The following is a 17,013-nucleotide window of genomic DNA, read 5'->3' on the forward strand; positions in this document are numbered from 1 at the left end:
AAAGCAGGAGAGCCGCTTCCCTTATAAAGACAGTGCCTTACAAATTTATTTTTCACTTATTTTAACAGGTAAAAGTTAAATTGATCTAAAGCAACACGTTTGAACTGTAAGGACTTCCAGCACTAATCATTTACATGATTTTGTTCCTAGCACTGGAATCACTGCTCTTAAATATATACATATTTTTTATATATAAAGACACCTACTTTCAGCAGCCTGGTAAACAAACTCCACCAGGATCTCTGAAAAAGTTAAGAGCAGCCAGGCTGCACAGATACTTAAGTGGACTACAAGATGTACAGTAATCACTTTTCCTCCGATTAAAGATAAGTATTGATGATATGCAAAACCTGGCAGAACATTTAAATTTACACTGCAAATTGAAATAGAGTTACAGAGCACCTGAAGTAAACCTGTACAAGTGAAACACCCAGTAATGCCTCTGGAACTGTCCATAAACGCTCAGAGGCATTTATATAAGTAATTAACAGTTGTAAATACACTCTTGCTCTTGAGCATTTAGACAGCTATATTCCCATTTCTATGGCATTGGCTGGCTTCAGGCATATAAACGCGGTGCTGGGATGATTTCACCTCTTTTGGGAACAAGAGCCTGAGGTGCTACAAGGAGCAAGTAAAACCAGAAGATGGGAATCGGGCTTTGCAGCCTTGATACTCCCATGTTACGTGATCAGATGGCGGCAGGCAGCACCCGCTTGCCCCCAAACCAGTGGGAAGATACAGAAGGATGGAAACCACCATGTCAGAGCTTTGCAGTTCCTCTACCTTTCTTTGCTTTAGTCAAAATATCCCTTCAGGCTTTGCATAAGGAAACTCAAAAGTTTAGGGCAAGACCATCCTCTTTAGGCAAAAATACAACAATTTGAAGTTTAGACTATAACTCTCCTCGCAACATTTCCCCCCACCCCCAAATAATAATCAAGTTTCTGAAAACCCCAAGCACCTCAGCTTTTCTACCTGCAGCAGCTACAGGGAAAACAGGCAAAATAAACTAATTCTAAATATTTGAAAACAAGCAAAACAAACTTTAAACATTCTTGCAAAGCACAATTGGCATTTGCAACCAATTGAATTTAGCCAAAGCACAGTTTGTGTTACTGCTAGTTTGGAGCTCACCCCAACATAAAACGCCCCATCCTTAGCCGTGCTGCCATTTTAACAGCAGTAATAATCTCTTGCACCACCTTTATGTTTTAAAATAAGTCCAGGCATTCAACAAGTTGATGGGGTCAATAGGGCACATAGGACAAGAAGAAAGACTGGTTACTTTAAATTTATATACAGAAGTATTGAATGTGAAGATCATAGAAGGTTTACAGGTCAAGATTTAACCTTTCAATTTGCTCTCAGCTGCAGCCAGAAACGAGGATATCATTGCACTGTTAAAGCACAAGAAAGCTTCCCCCAGTAAGGAGGAATCTCATTACGACCTCCGTTAGCACTGCGTATTTCTGCATCGCGTGCTACGGAAGAGGCTCTGCTATCATTTCCTCCCTCCATCCTCACAGCTGCGTCCAGCCCAGCCAGGACACCCCCACCTGCTTTGCAAACAGGTAAACTGAGGCACAGAGCACTGCCGTGACCCGCACACCAGCACAGGTCATTGGAAGATTTGCAGTTTCTGGCTCTGAACATTAAAGGACACTTTTGTCATAACAAAAAGAAAAATATAGCAGTATTTCCTGGGGATTAGCAGCTGGCCAGGGCTAAAAGCCTGTTCCCCATCTCAGCTGACCCTCAGTGTTACAAAGTCCTAGAGACACACAGAATTACTGAGCGTATGATAAACCGACCACACATACAACTCGGCAACTATACAGAATGTATTTGCATGCCTCCGTATTTAGATTTGACTCAAAGGAATAAGAAACAAGTTAGTTTTTTGGGGGGTCTTGTAGATTTTCTCCATTTCCCATGCTCTGCTGTATTGCAATAATACATTTAGGGCTGAGGACATCTTTGGTGCACTGCGTTCGGCCGAATTACGTCTATGTACACTACCTCTCAGGCTGCAATTCAATTTGCAGCCTGCTCAAAACCAGGTAGGATTGCTCCACTCAATCCTGGATACAGGGGAAGAAACTTTGACTTTACTCTTGTATTTTAGTTAAAGCAACGAGAATGTGCCAAGATGGCTAGCGGAGGCCTTCGTCCTGCACCAGGACTTGCTATGAAGTATTTGATTCCTGCAGATTTATGGTTTGTTTTTATAACAGACTTAAGTGAATCTTGTTGCCCACGTTCAGCAAAGCAGGTGGTGCCCCCGCTGAAACAGAGCCATTCTCAAGCCCACTGCGCGCTCAAGTTCCCTCCAACAACATTCACTCGCTTTGTTTGCTTCAGCCGGTTCACTGCCGTTTCCTGCAGAGTGCAGATGTCAAGATCAAACAAACACAGCTTTGGTGGCTGGGCCACACAGCAAAAACAAAGTGTCACCGGGATAGCATGAACGCACATGGCTTGATTCCTCTGTACAGTATCGCATCCCTCCCCCCTTCTTTCCTGCACATCTACGAGTACCTTGCAAAAAAAAAAAAAAATCAAGGCTACGAACAGACTAAGGAAAACATATCTGAGCAAGAGCAGCATTGTCCCCTGCCACTCAGGAAGCCCGAGATCGCTGTCAGCTGGCTAGCCATCACCAGGACACATTTAACAGCATGGAGAAGGTACCAGCTTTAACTGCTCAACCGAAGTTTTGAGTGGGAGGGGGAGATGGCAGCAGCAACCATCACCTCCTGCTGCAAAACAGGAGTGGAAGAAGAAAGACAAGCACGTGGCCGTGAGCTGCAATGGTGTCATGTGTTTAAATATGAGCACTGAGAGGGTTAAGGATAAAGTCTGTGCCTGCCAGCATCAGTGCCCTTCTGCATCTGGGAACGTGGCTGGACCTGGGGTCCCATCTGTGATGCACTGAACACTCTCAGGTGCAGCTCAAGCCAACATGAGCTGGCAAACGAGCAGCGCATTGGTTCGATTTATTACCATTGTTCCTATAAACTCAGCCCTTTCCAAGTACAGTGGAGAATTACACTAATTCAGTAATTACACTAATCAACTTCCAGGATCCTCTCCTGTCCCCACTGCAATACTCTGAGGTATTATTGCATATTCCTGAAAGTCTGACAGCCGAGATCAATGGATGCTTTCTGTACCTTCAACCTGCACCTCATTCCCCTGCTATGGAAAAATCTACTACGGTAGCACTGTGAACGTTTGCATTTGCTAATTTTTACAGAGCAATTGAATATTCTCTCGAGGAACACCTTGGTGCCACAGGGAGACTGTCTCATGCCTCCAGAACAGGGCACTAACAGCACACATTAAGCAAAGCTCACAGCCACGTAGCAAGCAAGGAGAAAGCAAAGCATCCCAGAACAGCTTCTCCTTCACCAAGCTTTGTCTAAGCAGAATATTTGAAAGATGCAGGTGTTCTGCAGAGACAAAAAAAATTCTGATTGCACAACCAAAGCATATGCCCAGGGAGCCAAATTAAGGATTCCCAATGAAGTGAGGAAGTATCTCACCTCAAATTGCTTTGCAGTGTCAAACCTGCTCTTTGAAGGTTTTCTCCTTGCATGCAGGATACCATAATGAGCCAAGCCTAAGAATCTTGAAAACAAGGGATGTGCTCAGTGTGCCTAGGTATGTCCTCAAGGACTTCAAAGGATAGCCCAAACTTGGGGCTGTTAGAAAATAGGCCATAAATAACAAGTAATGCAGACCGGGCCAGCTCCTCACTGGGATGAGCAGAAAGGTTGCCATTCACATGGCATTTCTGCTAACATCTTTCACCTTCACAAATACCTCCTGCCAATCCTGATCAGGAGGAAGAGAGGTGCCAGAGAAGTTTGTTAAACCCCAAGGCTGCTCATGGATACTCACCTAGAACTTAACCCAGAAAGGGGGACCGCGTGGCTGGAAAGGGCAGAATAGCTTTAGGAGCATGCTGGAAGGCACTGCAGTCCTTATGTTGCCATTAAAGAAGGGTCTCAGAGCTCACGTAAGAATGGGCAACCTCAAACCATCTTTCAACTCCTCTCTGTGTAGTTTTAATAATGTGGCAAGGAAAGAGGTCTAGATGCACTGCATTGAAATTGGGACTTTTTTGCCAGGACTAAAGAGACTGATATCAGGGGAAGACTTTCACAGCAACATTAATATGGTTTCTCCATTTGTTAAGTTAAGACACTAATTCTATCTCAGCTAACTGAAATTCGAGCTGATAGAAATTCTGCATATCCAGGTAAACTGCTGACACAGGGCTGCTTCAATCTCACACACTTTTTTTTTTTTCCCCCTGAAGACCCTGAATGAACATGGAACAAGCAAACATCATGCATATTTCAAGCCTTGTATTTCCCTTTGACAAGGAACCAAAGCAGAAATCCGCACTGGAAAACATTGTTGCAAGACTTACCTTTAATAATGCCTTTGAAGGCATCAAGCACAAATGTGATGGATATAAAAAGTGCAATTATTTCTTCTGTTGACCTGTGGGAAAAATCCCAGGAATTAATATAGCCATTAGCAGAGTCTGCATTCAACTCCATTCAAAGGAAAATCAGCATATTCACGCATTTACATGAAAATATACCAGTTTTAGTTAGACTCCAACTCAAGAAACAAAACCCAGTGAATCTTTAAAAGCTTCTTTCAAGCTGGAACAATAAGCTGAAATGATACTAGCCTCATCTCACAAAATACACTTGGCAGCAAGTTTGTAATTAAGGAGCTTGTGGAATGTATAATTTTTCCATTTGCTGAATAACCTGATCAAAATATGACTTCTTGAAAATAGCTACCTTTTAAAGAGCTTCATCAGAAGACTGAAATTAAAGAGGGAGTACATCACAAGGAAAAAGCTGTTCCACAGTCCAATCCAGGCATAGAAAGCACTGAAATCCAAGTTGTAGTCATCACAGATTCCTCGGATGACTGTGAAAATGAAGCATTCATGTGTCAGATTAAACTTGTCATTACCACCCTGTGATTCCCGTCTGCTTGATGGCAAAAAGAATGAATTTCAAGACTTCGCCCAAATGCGCTTATGGCAGATGCTATTAAACCCCTGTTCTTACACTCCCAGGTGAACACTGGATCAACCCAAACTGTTCTCCCCTTCCCCACCCCCTTCCTCCACCAGAAATGGGGAGAAGCACTTGGAAAAAATACCCTCCCATGCTGCTCAAAGCACCTTTCCCAGGCATCAAGGCCACAAAATCAGCCCTTGGAATTTGTGGCTGCTGACATTTCGAGATGCTGTTGAACAAGGGATCTCCTCCATGCTTTTGCACCACGTTTACTCAGTCACTCCACTGTGGACAAAACCTCATGTCTTAAACCTTTTAAGCTAGTCATAGCCTATCTGATTTTTCCTATAGGTATTGACTTTGCTCCTTTGCACCTCTGGCTTGGTAATACCAGCTTGTAGCCGTAACTGGAAAGCTATTGATCACACCTTAAAAGATTAAAAAAACCACAACCAAAAAAACCCTTTGTCTTGGGCTCTCATCCTCAAATTGGTTAAATGCAGCCACAGGAGAAAGCCATCAGATAAAAGAGATTTCTTCCTTGAAGCAGAAATGTTTATTCTCACAAAACGTTTTTTCTATGCAAAATCATTCCTTTAGAAATCAACTTTAACTAAACCTGAATCAAATTCCTCCCCTCTCCCTCAGCACCAGAAGCAGTCCTTTAGCATTGATCTATTAAACAAATGCAACTAAAGCTCTAACAGGATCGCAAGGTTCTCGTACAAAGTCACATTCCACCAATTGCAATCACATCTGTCCCCGATGTACAAGTTTAATAGACTTACCGTTAATGTAGAGTGCTAAAGGAGCCGTCGTTAGGAGTACAACTAGAGGTTGCCCCGAAAAGAGCGCGTAAAGCAGCCCTCCAATACACTGGCCGACGATTGTCTTCTGCACATCTACGAGTAATTAGGAAGGGTGGAAACAAACAGGGTTTTTTAAACCAACACCTCCCACCAAGGAGCATTCACAGGGCATAGAAGCCAACCACTAATGAGAAAGAGCAATGCTTAGAGGATACAGAGGTGAGACATTGTGAAAGCAAGAAGGGACCCCTTTGCCAGCAAACTTGTACCAATAATTTAGGGTGTCTCTAGATTTCCAGATGTTGAGCTATCAAAGTTGAGGGTTTTTTTTTTACTTGGTTTGGGTGGGAGGGTGTTGTGCTTTTTGGGTGGGTGGGATTTGGGTTTTTTATTTATTTTAAACAGTTATAAAAACATAAACAGTGTTTGTGGAGGCCTTCAGGACAAGATTTCAACTAATGCTCCTATCAACTGTAACAGCAGTATGAACTAGCTTCAGGGCCACAACTGGGATAGAGCAAAGCACCATCTGCTATACCAGTGGTTTGGATTGCTGGCAATCAAATTCAGATCAAAAGCACAGGAGCTTGTACTAGGAAAAACATGAAGATAACTACATAATTACAAAGTGAGCATCATTTAAAAATACAGTAGTATATATCAGTATCAGCCAAGCCAGATCATACTACCCAAAGTAGTGTTCAACTTCTTTAGTCTTCTGAGGAAAAAGTCACAGATGTAACAGTTAGAAAAACCTTCAGTGGTAGGTTTTTTCAGCAAATAAAAGCTATCAAAACTTTCTGTGACCAGAGCTACCCAGCTTGAATACACAGGATCCTAGAACAGATACACAAAACTGATAAACTTACCAATAGCTCCTCGGGTATTTTCATCATTGAGTGACCCGAACGCAATGGATGGAAGGAGACAGGCAAAATACAGAAAGATCATAGTTGTGATGTATTTTCCTATAGCTTTGTTGTTTCCAATAACACCTAGTGTAAATCATAACAGAAGTCATGTTAGTACTGTCCACTTGTAAAGCATTGAAACCCTACTTGCATCAACCATATGTACCATTAGTTCTTTTAACGCTGAAAGACAGAAGCAGAAATTCAGTCCACACTTTATTCCTAAATGTATAGGTAGGCCTTTAACATTTGCTTTTGCACAAACATGCTCATTTATTCATCTGGGACCAGATGTGGAAGCACCAACATGCCACCAGACTGCTTCAACAGACATTTCTGGCATCATCAAAACAGGAAATACTGGAAGCCTTTTCTTAGTTTTGCCAGCCCCAAATGCTTGGAAGAGGATCAAAGCAGAAGCCATAAGTTTAGGGTTCATAAACCCTCCACCCCTTGCCTTTTTAATACCAACTTTATAGGTATTCTGGGCTATGCCCCTAATGAGCTTCATGATGATCACTCGTCTTTGCAACTCATGATGCTTTGGGCCGGAAAACACAAAGCACTTCATTTTTCCCTAGGCAGAAATCTGAGGTTATAGGCTTGAATCAATAATATGCTACGCTGAGCCAATTAGCACTAGCAGACTTACAAAAACAAATAGCATAAGAGGTCAGGAATGCATATGTTAAGAGTTTTGCTTTAAAAAAAGCCCTTCTGAAAGAATGGCTTGCTTCTTTTCCATCCACTCACCCCCTCTCATCTCCATCGGAAAAAACACACCAGGCCAAAACAAAAGCAGCCAGAAAGAGAATTAAAGTGTCATAATATGGATTTAAGGGCCTCTGAAGTAGCTTCCCTTCCCTTTCCTGTTTTCAGGCTGATGTCCATCCCCAGTGAGCTCATATGACACAAAAGAAAGGATGAGAGATGACAACAGCTGATATTGCTTGAGGAGAACATGAGTTTTTCCACAGAACAGCCTCTTCTGAGAGGCTACACCAGAGAGGGCCCTTTCAAAGAAAACCTTGAAACAGCCTTCAACCTGCCTGTACCACCATCCTTGATGATGCTCCTGCTGCGAGACACTTGGACAAGCTTGGAGCTGCCCGGTTCACCTTTCTGGAAGCCTCCTGAGCAGTGAACTCCTACACAGGCATCTACCCCTAAGCTCCCAAAATGCCCATCTAAGCCTTTGCTAGCATCAGTCCCTTGTGAGGGAGCTACAAGCCAATGAGTTGAATGGGAGAGGTGAGGGCTCTGCATCAGAGGCTCTTGGTGCAACACTGAGAAAATCTGGACATTGCCACAACAGACTAACTGTATCATTGGAATGAAAGGGGGGGGAGAAAAAAAGCACTCAATGATTTTGGGATCTTATCTAACCTGTTTTCTGCACCATTTGCAGTGCAGAGCAAGGACAGAAGGAGATACAAAAACCAAAAATCAAAGACAATGCGTAATGAACAGGCAGCTGCGTGAATGAAGGACACCTCGTGATGGTTCCTGTTCGCAGAGATGAAAAGAACAAACATAAACAGGACTTCTGATACTCAGCATCCTCAAAAAAAGAGGCAGGGGCTGAAACTTGACAGTAGTCATCTCAAGCATGCAAATATGAGCCTGACCTTCCAAGGAGTCATAAGACCAGCTGTTTCAAGGCAGATTCCTTTCAATTTATTGTGAAGATTCAGAAACCACAGACCACATTCCTGACCACTCTTGGCAACCAAAGGGCCTAAAATTTGCTTCTTGCAGATGAAGCTTTCTCATGTGACCTCAAGTCCAGCTGCAGGCTCCTGCCTCACACTCCCAAATGCCTGAGACCTTTAGAGAAAAGGAAAGACTTGGCAGGGCAAACAGCGGACTGAGTGGTAGTTTTATAAGTAGAGATGGTCACATCCGTGCTCAGAGGACTCTGTGCTGCTCCAGAATACTGCATTTTGGACAAAGGAGTCCTTCCAACATGAAAGGTCAGAGGCAACAGTGCCTGAAAGCTTTGAAATCATTCATAAAAAGACAGGTGACCAGGACCAGAGAAGCAACTAACATTAAAAAAAAGCTCATTTGCTGAGCAGAGAAAGCTACGTAAGTGATGAGGTGCTTTCTAAAAAGTTTTCTGATAGCTAAATCATAGTTGAAGAGGATCACAAAAGCTCATGCATGGCTTTTAGTTTCAGCTTTAATCCTTACAAAGCAAGCAGCAGGAGTCCTTGCTTATCATGGAGGTCCTTATGCCACATCATGGCTGGGTCCAAGACTTCCAGTACAAAGCAGTACTTCTTTAGTCCATAATGAGCCAGATGAGATCCAAGAAGCAAAGAATCCCTACTGGTGGGCAGCAAAACTCACTTCATAATGGAGACAATAACTACAACACATTAAACATACTCTTTCACAAACATGATTAATCACTCCTTAATTGCAGTTAAAGTCATGAGCAAATACTGCCTTCTTGTACAGATTCACCTGAGACAAGCACTAAAATCCAATGTTAACCACAATTTACCTTTTGCCTTTTCAAAGTCAACATCTGGCTAAACGTTTTCAGGGTCTATTTGCAACCCGGGGACTGACATTACTTCATTTAAACGAAGGTGGGCTGCGTTATGATGGCATTTCATCTGCAGCAGGCTCATAAAGCCATTAAAAAATGTGTCACTCCAACTGCACAATGTAAATTTGTAGCAGAAAATCAACTCTCAGTCCAGCTGTGAAATTTCAGTGGCTGACTATTACAGAAGCAATCCCTTGAAATTAAGGTACATCTACACATTGAAATGGGAAGCAATTATGTTCATCAACATGACAGTTCTATTTTACTTGCTTGAATTTCTGAAATGTCGTAGTTTCTAAAGACAAGGTTAACGTTTCAGAAACTGCAGCATGACTGGCCTCGCTTTGCTTGGTATTCTGCATCACTAAGTTAATGACCAAGAGACCCAGAGACTGGGACTAGAGCTCCTTAAGTCTACTAGTTGTACATTTACTGAATCAAAATCAAGACAGCTGGACATTCTATGAAATGTCTGACTATTAATGTTCCTTCCCGATTCCCTGAAATATCCAATGCAAAACAAGTTTAATTATACTGATCTGCAGCACAGCAGCAAGGATGTCTCTATTAAAGCCCTGATTTTAAAAAAAAAAAAAAAAAAAAATCACCTTTCAATGGTAAAAGCACACAGTAAGGACATCTGTTCATAGGTTTTTGAGCTGTAAAAACTCAAAGCATTACAAACTTCTGCTAATGCCCTCAAGCTGGGCTTTCACTTCTATTAGTAGCTGCTGGACTCTGCCCAATTTTCTGAAGATGAACAGAAGATGAATCTTCCCGAAAGTGCTGTGAAGAGTAAATCACAGTACAAGTGAGACTAAGAACTTAACTGGAAAAGGAAATCCACTCTTACTGATTTTTGGAGCAGAGAAGCCAAGCATATGCTCAGACTAAAGTATGAAGAAACAAATCAAGGGCTCAGAGTCTTCCCTTCTTCTCTTGTTTCTTTCAGCCCATTTCCCATGAAGTGCTAGTCTCTTGGAAGGAAACCACACAGACAAAACAAGATGCTTTTATGCATCTTTAATGCATTCCCATCCGTCACTGACACAAAGACAGACTTCAAAAGCAGCATAGCTGCAAACCCAGGTCATGATGCCCCAAAGCATCCAACAAGTCAGTCTTCAAGTGGCCATTGAACTTTTATACCCAGGTGATATTTAGGAATGAAGAGCTGCAGAGTGATGCAGGAGCTACCCCATCACCTAACCTAGAGCAGAAGAGGCACTGGAAGAGAGGGGAAAAAGCCTATCTGCAATCCTTTTATTTTTCCTCCTCCCTCAAGAATGTAATCCTGCCAAACAAGGTGGCCAGTCCAACCAGGTGGGAGAGTCAATGAAGATTTGGCACATGCCACAGCGAATCCACAGTCAACACTTTGGCAGGTTCAAGCTCTGTGCTATCCTAGACAACCAGCAAGACAAAACTTCCCTTTCAAATTCCATTTTTCCAGTGCCTTCAAGCCTTCATTCTCAGCATGCCTGCATTACGGGGAGCTTTAGAGATCTCCCTCCTGCAAAACACCACCACCAAATCCCGAGGATGCTGCCAGCAGATGCGCTCGCCTTACTCTCAGGAGCTGGTTAGGGACCCTCTGCAGGACCAAGGACAGGGAGGAATCCACATCTCCAGCTGAACTATCCACCCACCGCAGCTGTGTGTCGAGGACACAGGTCAAGAAAAATAGGGGGAACCAGATTAAATCTCAGCTGTCCTCTCTTCCCTTCACCCTCCCTCCCCGAGAGGTGACGGGATGTGGCAGAACACAGCATCAAAGCTCACCATAAAAACCTCAGGCACCTCAAATTTCCTCCTGGGCACTCCAGGCGCTACATTCGTAAGTGTTTATTCCTCCATGTTGTACCAGAAAATACAGATTGAAGAACAAGGGTAGCAACTTAAAGGGATTTCAGGAAACTTGTAGCTGAGTCCATGCAGAATTCCCTCCTTCATTCAAACCAGCCTCAAAATAAAAAAATTTCAGAAGCTCCTATGATGACTGAGTCTTAAAGAGTAATAATATTGATACATACGTATTTTGAGCCTATTTGACAAGATCAAGATGAAGTTTTGTACAAGTTGGGGTTTTTTGTTTGGTGGTTTTGTTTTTGTTTTTTTTTTTTTTTGTTTTTTTTTTTTAAGAAAGAGGAATCCCATAAACAAGGGTTGTAGTCATTAAAAGGAGACTACATGCCAAATTGTGTTAATCCTAACTTCAAAGGAAAACTACAGGTATTCTTCGGCTCAGCATAATCCAGTTGTTCATCTTCAGATGCTCCTGCTGGAAGACACCTATTACAAGCCACCCATATCACTAAAGTGCTGGACCAAAAGTTTAGAAAAAACTCTTCCCTGATCCTTGAGTGTTCAGTAAAATGCACAAGACTTCTACACTCCAAAACAGACCTAAAGCTGACAAATTCCTCATCTGGAGAAAAAAAAAAAATATGAAAAAAGAGAGAAAGATAATTCCTTTCTCTCCTCTTCCAAATCACGATGGTTAAGGATAATTTAGTGGCCAGCTTTGTGCACTGTGTGAAGACCACCAATTCTATGGAAGTTCAACTGACAAAACATTTGCTGGCCCTACGAAAGCCTTATTAATCATCACCCTGCCCTTAATCGGTTTATCAGTCTAAACCAAAACCCCAGGGTGCTTCTCAGATTAAGCATTTAGAGACTCCAACTATTCAAAAAAAGACATCTTTGTAATTCAGAGCTCTTTGATGATGCACGTGTGGTTGTCTGGAGCGCAGATACTTGGATAGCTCAAATCCCCAATGTTCTGGTACACTGCTGCTTTGAGATGGTTCAGGAATTTCACATTCCTGATCACCTTCAGTCTTGGTGGTTTATGGCAGATACTTTATGCTCCATCTGGTTTTCATTCCACACAGATCCTTAAAGAATTCATCCTAATTTCTGGTTTCTGGGAAGAAATGGCACATACTAACATATATAGTTTTTTTAAAAATCCTCTTTTCCCCATATCCTATTAGAAAGAGCACAACTGCTCCTAAGGTGAGTACTTCACATTTGAGCTGCAATAGGTCTTGAGTTTCACTTGGCTCATTTCTGCACCTTCCACTCTCCTAGAAATTGTATATCAATTCACTGACACTTTTTAAACTTATATTTGCATTTTATACCAAAACCATTTTTCTGGAATATTTGCAATGCTGGATTCTCACTATGACAGTATTTCATCATTCAGGGCAGATGCAACCAAGGGAACAATTCTTTCAAGCTAGTCAATCACAGCACCTTGTTTAGGCCAAGCCTGATCTGCCGTGTACATCAGTTAAGCTTGCGGACCTGGCTATAGCTGACAGCCCCAGGGCTGAGAGGCAGCACGCACAGGCTAATTTGGATGCATGCAGAGCCAGAACACGGACCCTGAAATGGATTTCCAAATCTGCTGACAGCCAAAGTTGGCTGCAGGACATTGTATGATGCTTTTGTGCCTGTGAACCTGCTGCGCTCAGGACACTGACATCCACAGCAGACATTGCTCTGTCTTGAGATGCACATGGGTCCCCACAAGGTGCTTCTGCAGGATTTCCTTTCTGAAGTGCTTAAATATCCCTTTATAATGAAAAGTTAGACATTGACAGCCCTACAAAGCAACAGCCATAGAGATGAGGTGTTCTAAATGTGCTCCAGAGGTGTCCAGATTAGGAGCTTAAGTCCCCTGCCAGATCTGGTGCCAACGATGAACGTGCCAAGAAATATTTTTTGTTTTATCAGATTCCTTGCTGCTACCCCGAAAATGATTTCTTGTCCATCTCCTCAACATACCCTCAAATCCCCAGAGAACATAGCATTAGCTTGACTTCAAACAGCGCCTGCCCTCCCTTTCACCCCAAGCCTCCTGAAAATAGTTTCATCCCAGCAGTTACAAAGCACCTAAAGAAAGCATCACTCAAAGCATGACACTCAACCACTGTGCTAAGCCAGCATCTCATCCCATTTTATTCTTCCCAGCAAAGTGGATACCACTAACTCCAAAACGCCTCGTGGTGGATGAAGCATTCCTAGCTGACAAAGCTGGATCTTTGTGGGAAGCAACTTCTTGGCAGCTCCCCCAGACACATGGCATCTCCTTCAGCCGAGGAGCCAACAGCTGATTGCTATGTTCCTCTGCTGGTGGTGACCATCCTCGTTGAAACATAGTGGAGGACACACATCCATACCCTGCCCATGCTTGCTCTCAAGCTTAACCTGCTGTAGAAGGTGGCTTTGCACTAGAATACCTGTCTGCAAAGCGGGGTTTGGGTATGCATCTTATTTTCTTATGCCAACTCCAAGGGAGATAGCCCTCAGCAGAGGTGGGGAAGGCTGGGACACTGTGGCTTGGGCCAAGGAGGATTTAACAGCAGGAAGGTGTCTGACAGAGCCCCGAGACTGTCCCTGCCTACACTCTACATCGCTATTTTATGCAAACTTTCTGGGTTTGATACTTGAATATATTAACCAACTCCCCAACAAGCTATAAGAAACTGAATATGTTTTGATGTCAGCCTGAGGCTCTCATCATGGTTTCCCCTGAAGACTCTTCACAGCCTGTAAGGATCTCTGAAAGTGAAAGTTTGAAAGTGAAAAGGGAGAAAGTGACTCTTAAAACCAACAAGGCCATTGTGGGAGCTATATAAAGCCCGAAACCTGAGGCTCAATGTAAACACTGTATTGCTGCTCCTGTGATCTGGCTACAGCAGACAAGCTATATCCACTTTTAAAAGCACCGAGCTGAAGTTACTGAAGCTCACATTTTGTTTAAGCCTTCTCAACTCCCACAGCATCACTATAATTGCTATTAATGCTGGCTTGCAAAGACAGCAGAAAGGGCCTATTAGGCCAGTGCTGACTGATTAGGTTGCAATGAGTTGATCTGTGTCTACACACAACAATAATCAATCCATTTAATCACCTCCTCACTTAATAAAAATTAAAATCCTCATCTACATACAGCTAGGATCTTCATTAAGGGAACACTGCAAGATTCTCATCTGTAGTGTGCCACGCTGCCTATTCACAGGCTTTTGTCAAAATATTCTTTTAAACAAGAGAGCTATTACATGTATCAAAGAACACATTCAACGCACACCGTAAACAGGACATCGCATCACAAAAATTCAAAATCAGGCCAATGCTTTCATAAACATCGGCCAACATACCGTCAGTGAAGTCCAAAGCGTACACTGGAAGTCTTCGTGCAATGTCATCAGAAATCCCCTTGCCAACATTGAGAAACTCATGCAACTAAAGAAAGGAAGGAAGTGTTGTGTCAGTTTAAAGGCTCATGTATTGTTAAAGAGATTAACCTCCTTATTCAATACTGATAGGAGCAAAACTGGACATTTTGAATAGGGCATTCAAATCAGATTTTGTAACGATAATAAAAATAAACTCTTTGCACTTCAATTTATATCCTCAAAAGCATTGTGAAAGAGAAAATCCCCCAGACCACCCTGTTTTCCTCCCTTCCTTCCCTTTTCCCCCTCCCATTCATATCTGCATCCCTGCCTTGCAGGTGAGGGAGCTGATGCACAGTGTGACCCACTGAAAACACCCCGGCCAACAGCAGGATTAGACCTTGGGTACCCTGGGGTTAGACATCAGGTCAGAGATGCCTTTCCCAGCTCTCTAGCCAGCTTCTTTTTCTTTAGATGCCACCACAAAAAGTTCTTCCCCCAAATCCACATGAAGCCTCTGAAAAGGGATCCCCAGCAAGGGCTCCCTTCCTTGGCATTGCCAGGGGAAAGGGAGACCTCAAATAGATGTTAGTAAGGGAACCAAGATCGTCTACACCTCAAACTCCACCAAAAGGGAACAAGCATGAAAAACCTCACGTAACCAAGTCATAATTTCTGCTCATTAAAAGACAGTAAGAACATTGTGAAAGGGTTCCAAAACCCAACACGTTCCCTTTTATTTCTGCTTTGGGGGCCTGCAAGGTGCAGCATGATTGTTTATACAATCTGATGCTCACCATAGGCAATAAGGAGCTTTTCAGAAATATGTGACAGCTGCTATTGACTTACAGCCTCCCAATTCTCACAACTACATCCTTACGGAAAGCACATGGAAATCATCAGTGTAGGCAACACTTGCAAATGAGGCACCTGTCAGATTTCTTTCTGTTATCCTCAACTGAGAGAACACATACTATAAAAATCAAATGCACCTTTATACAGTGCTAATTACCCCAGCTGTCTCATCTAAAACATTTCTTATGCTTGTTGAAGAACTAGACACAGATGACTTATAACTTCCCCTAAGGAGTGCGTGTGTGGGTGGGGGGGAATCGTATATCCAAAATTTACACCAACAGATCATCTCAAAACAGCATGGACATCTTCCTTTGGCTGGTTTATGTGGAAACTGATAAAAACTACTTCTTTAGAAAGGACTTCACACTACAGTGCTCATTTAACAGACTACACACACAACTTTGCCTTTTCTCATGGGACTCACCTGCCTTGCAGCACCTGGAAGGTCAGAGCCATAAGGAAAACACAACAAGGAAACCTCTCCTTTAGAAGGAATACACTGGGCATGGCAAACACTAGAGTCTGGGGTGCAAAAGATACCCCAGAGGACCAGCTCCTTTATCAGCTGCTATGACCCCTCATATTTCAGCTACTTAAGTCTGTTGCATTTTGCCACTACACCTGTATTACTTAGGACAGTTTCAAGTCTCTAACCTGAACAATCAGAATGAAAAGACAGCAGGCACCAGCATAACACCTGCATTTTAAGCATTTCCAAAAAAAGCTATGAGCTTAAACCATATTTGGAGGCATATTTGGACATCAAAGCCATATGCACTTGAAAAGCAATTTAATTCCCCCCCCCCAGAAAGACATTCCTGAAGGCACGAGTCAGCCAGAGAATCACAATAGCTTTAATGAATAATATGTTGACTCGTCTCGCTGCAGCGAGTACAGGGAAAATGTTGCTCAGGGTATCTCGTCTTCTGGGGAAGAAACCACACGCTGGCTGCTGGCCTGGGGCTGAGCGTGGGGTGGGGAGGGAAGGGGCACTCATGCACCTTGCCTGTTCGTAGGCAGCGGTGAGTGTGCAGAAGAGAAAAGCACTGCCTGACTTCTTGTCCCACAAGGTGCGTTGAGACAAATTTGAGAGAAGGGGGAGCCAATGGGTTATGTTTGAGAACCCCGATTCCTTCATGCATTTATTCCCTGCACATGTGCAAGTTTAGCCTAGGGTAGGGCATGGCCATGTCAAGCTAAACCTCATCAGTGGCTAAGTATGGGGAAAGCTGTTTCTTCTGTATGGCTAACCCTCCTCTTAACTTTCTTCTCTGCTCTACTAACCTCATACTCGACTTGGGTTGCACTGAGAAGATAAAAGACCAAGTTCACTGACCTCTGAAGCTACTGCCCCTTTTTGGTTTTACGTTTATACCCCAACCTATCCACCATGCATCTTCATTGTCTAACTCTACTCCAGACGTGTTTCAGTCTGGCTTTTGCCTCCTGACATCTTCTGAGCTTGCACCTTGCGAGGTTTCCAAAAACCTTGGGAAGGACAGTGCTGACACTTCATTCCTGCCCTTTTTGATCTGCTTCCTCATACATTCAAGTGCTGGGAATTTCTTGGACTGCCATGCCCTGCTTCTTTCTCCTTCAAGTTTGGCTGACTCATTGGCTTTCCGCTCCCAT

General features: G+C 43.1%; 1 protein-coding gene across 2 annotated transcripts in view; it reads right to left on the reverse strand.

The window, feature by feature from the left end:
* The window catches only part of SLC4A11 (solute carrier family 4 member 11), a gene marked incomplete at its 5' end in the record, with an annotated part of 101,778 nt that overhangs the window by 23,614 nt on the left and 61,151 nt on the right, over positions 1-17,013 (reverse strand). For both annotated transcript variants that reach the window (XM_082315274.1, XM_082315273.1), the window contains 5 exons: positions 4,442-4,515; positions 4,827-4,959; positions 5,843-5,956; positions 6,733-6,858; positions 14,506-14,590. In XM_082315274.1, the coding sequence (XP_082171400.1) occupies positions 4,442-4,515; positions 4,827-4,959; positions 5,843-5,956; positions 6,733-6,858; positions 14,506-14,590 (532 nt within the window). The remainder of the gene's footprint in view (positions 1-4,441; positions 4,516-4,826; positions 4,960-5,842; positions 5,957-6,732; positions 6,859-14,505; positions 14,591-17,013) is intronic.

The sequence above is a fragment of the Platalea leucorodia genome (genome assembly GCF_965183815.1).
Source record: "Platalea leucorodia genome assembly, chromosome: 6".
Lineage (NCBI taxonomy): Eukaryota > Metazoa > Chordata > Aves > Pelecaniformes > Threskiornithidae > Platalea > Platalea leucorodia.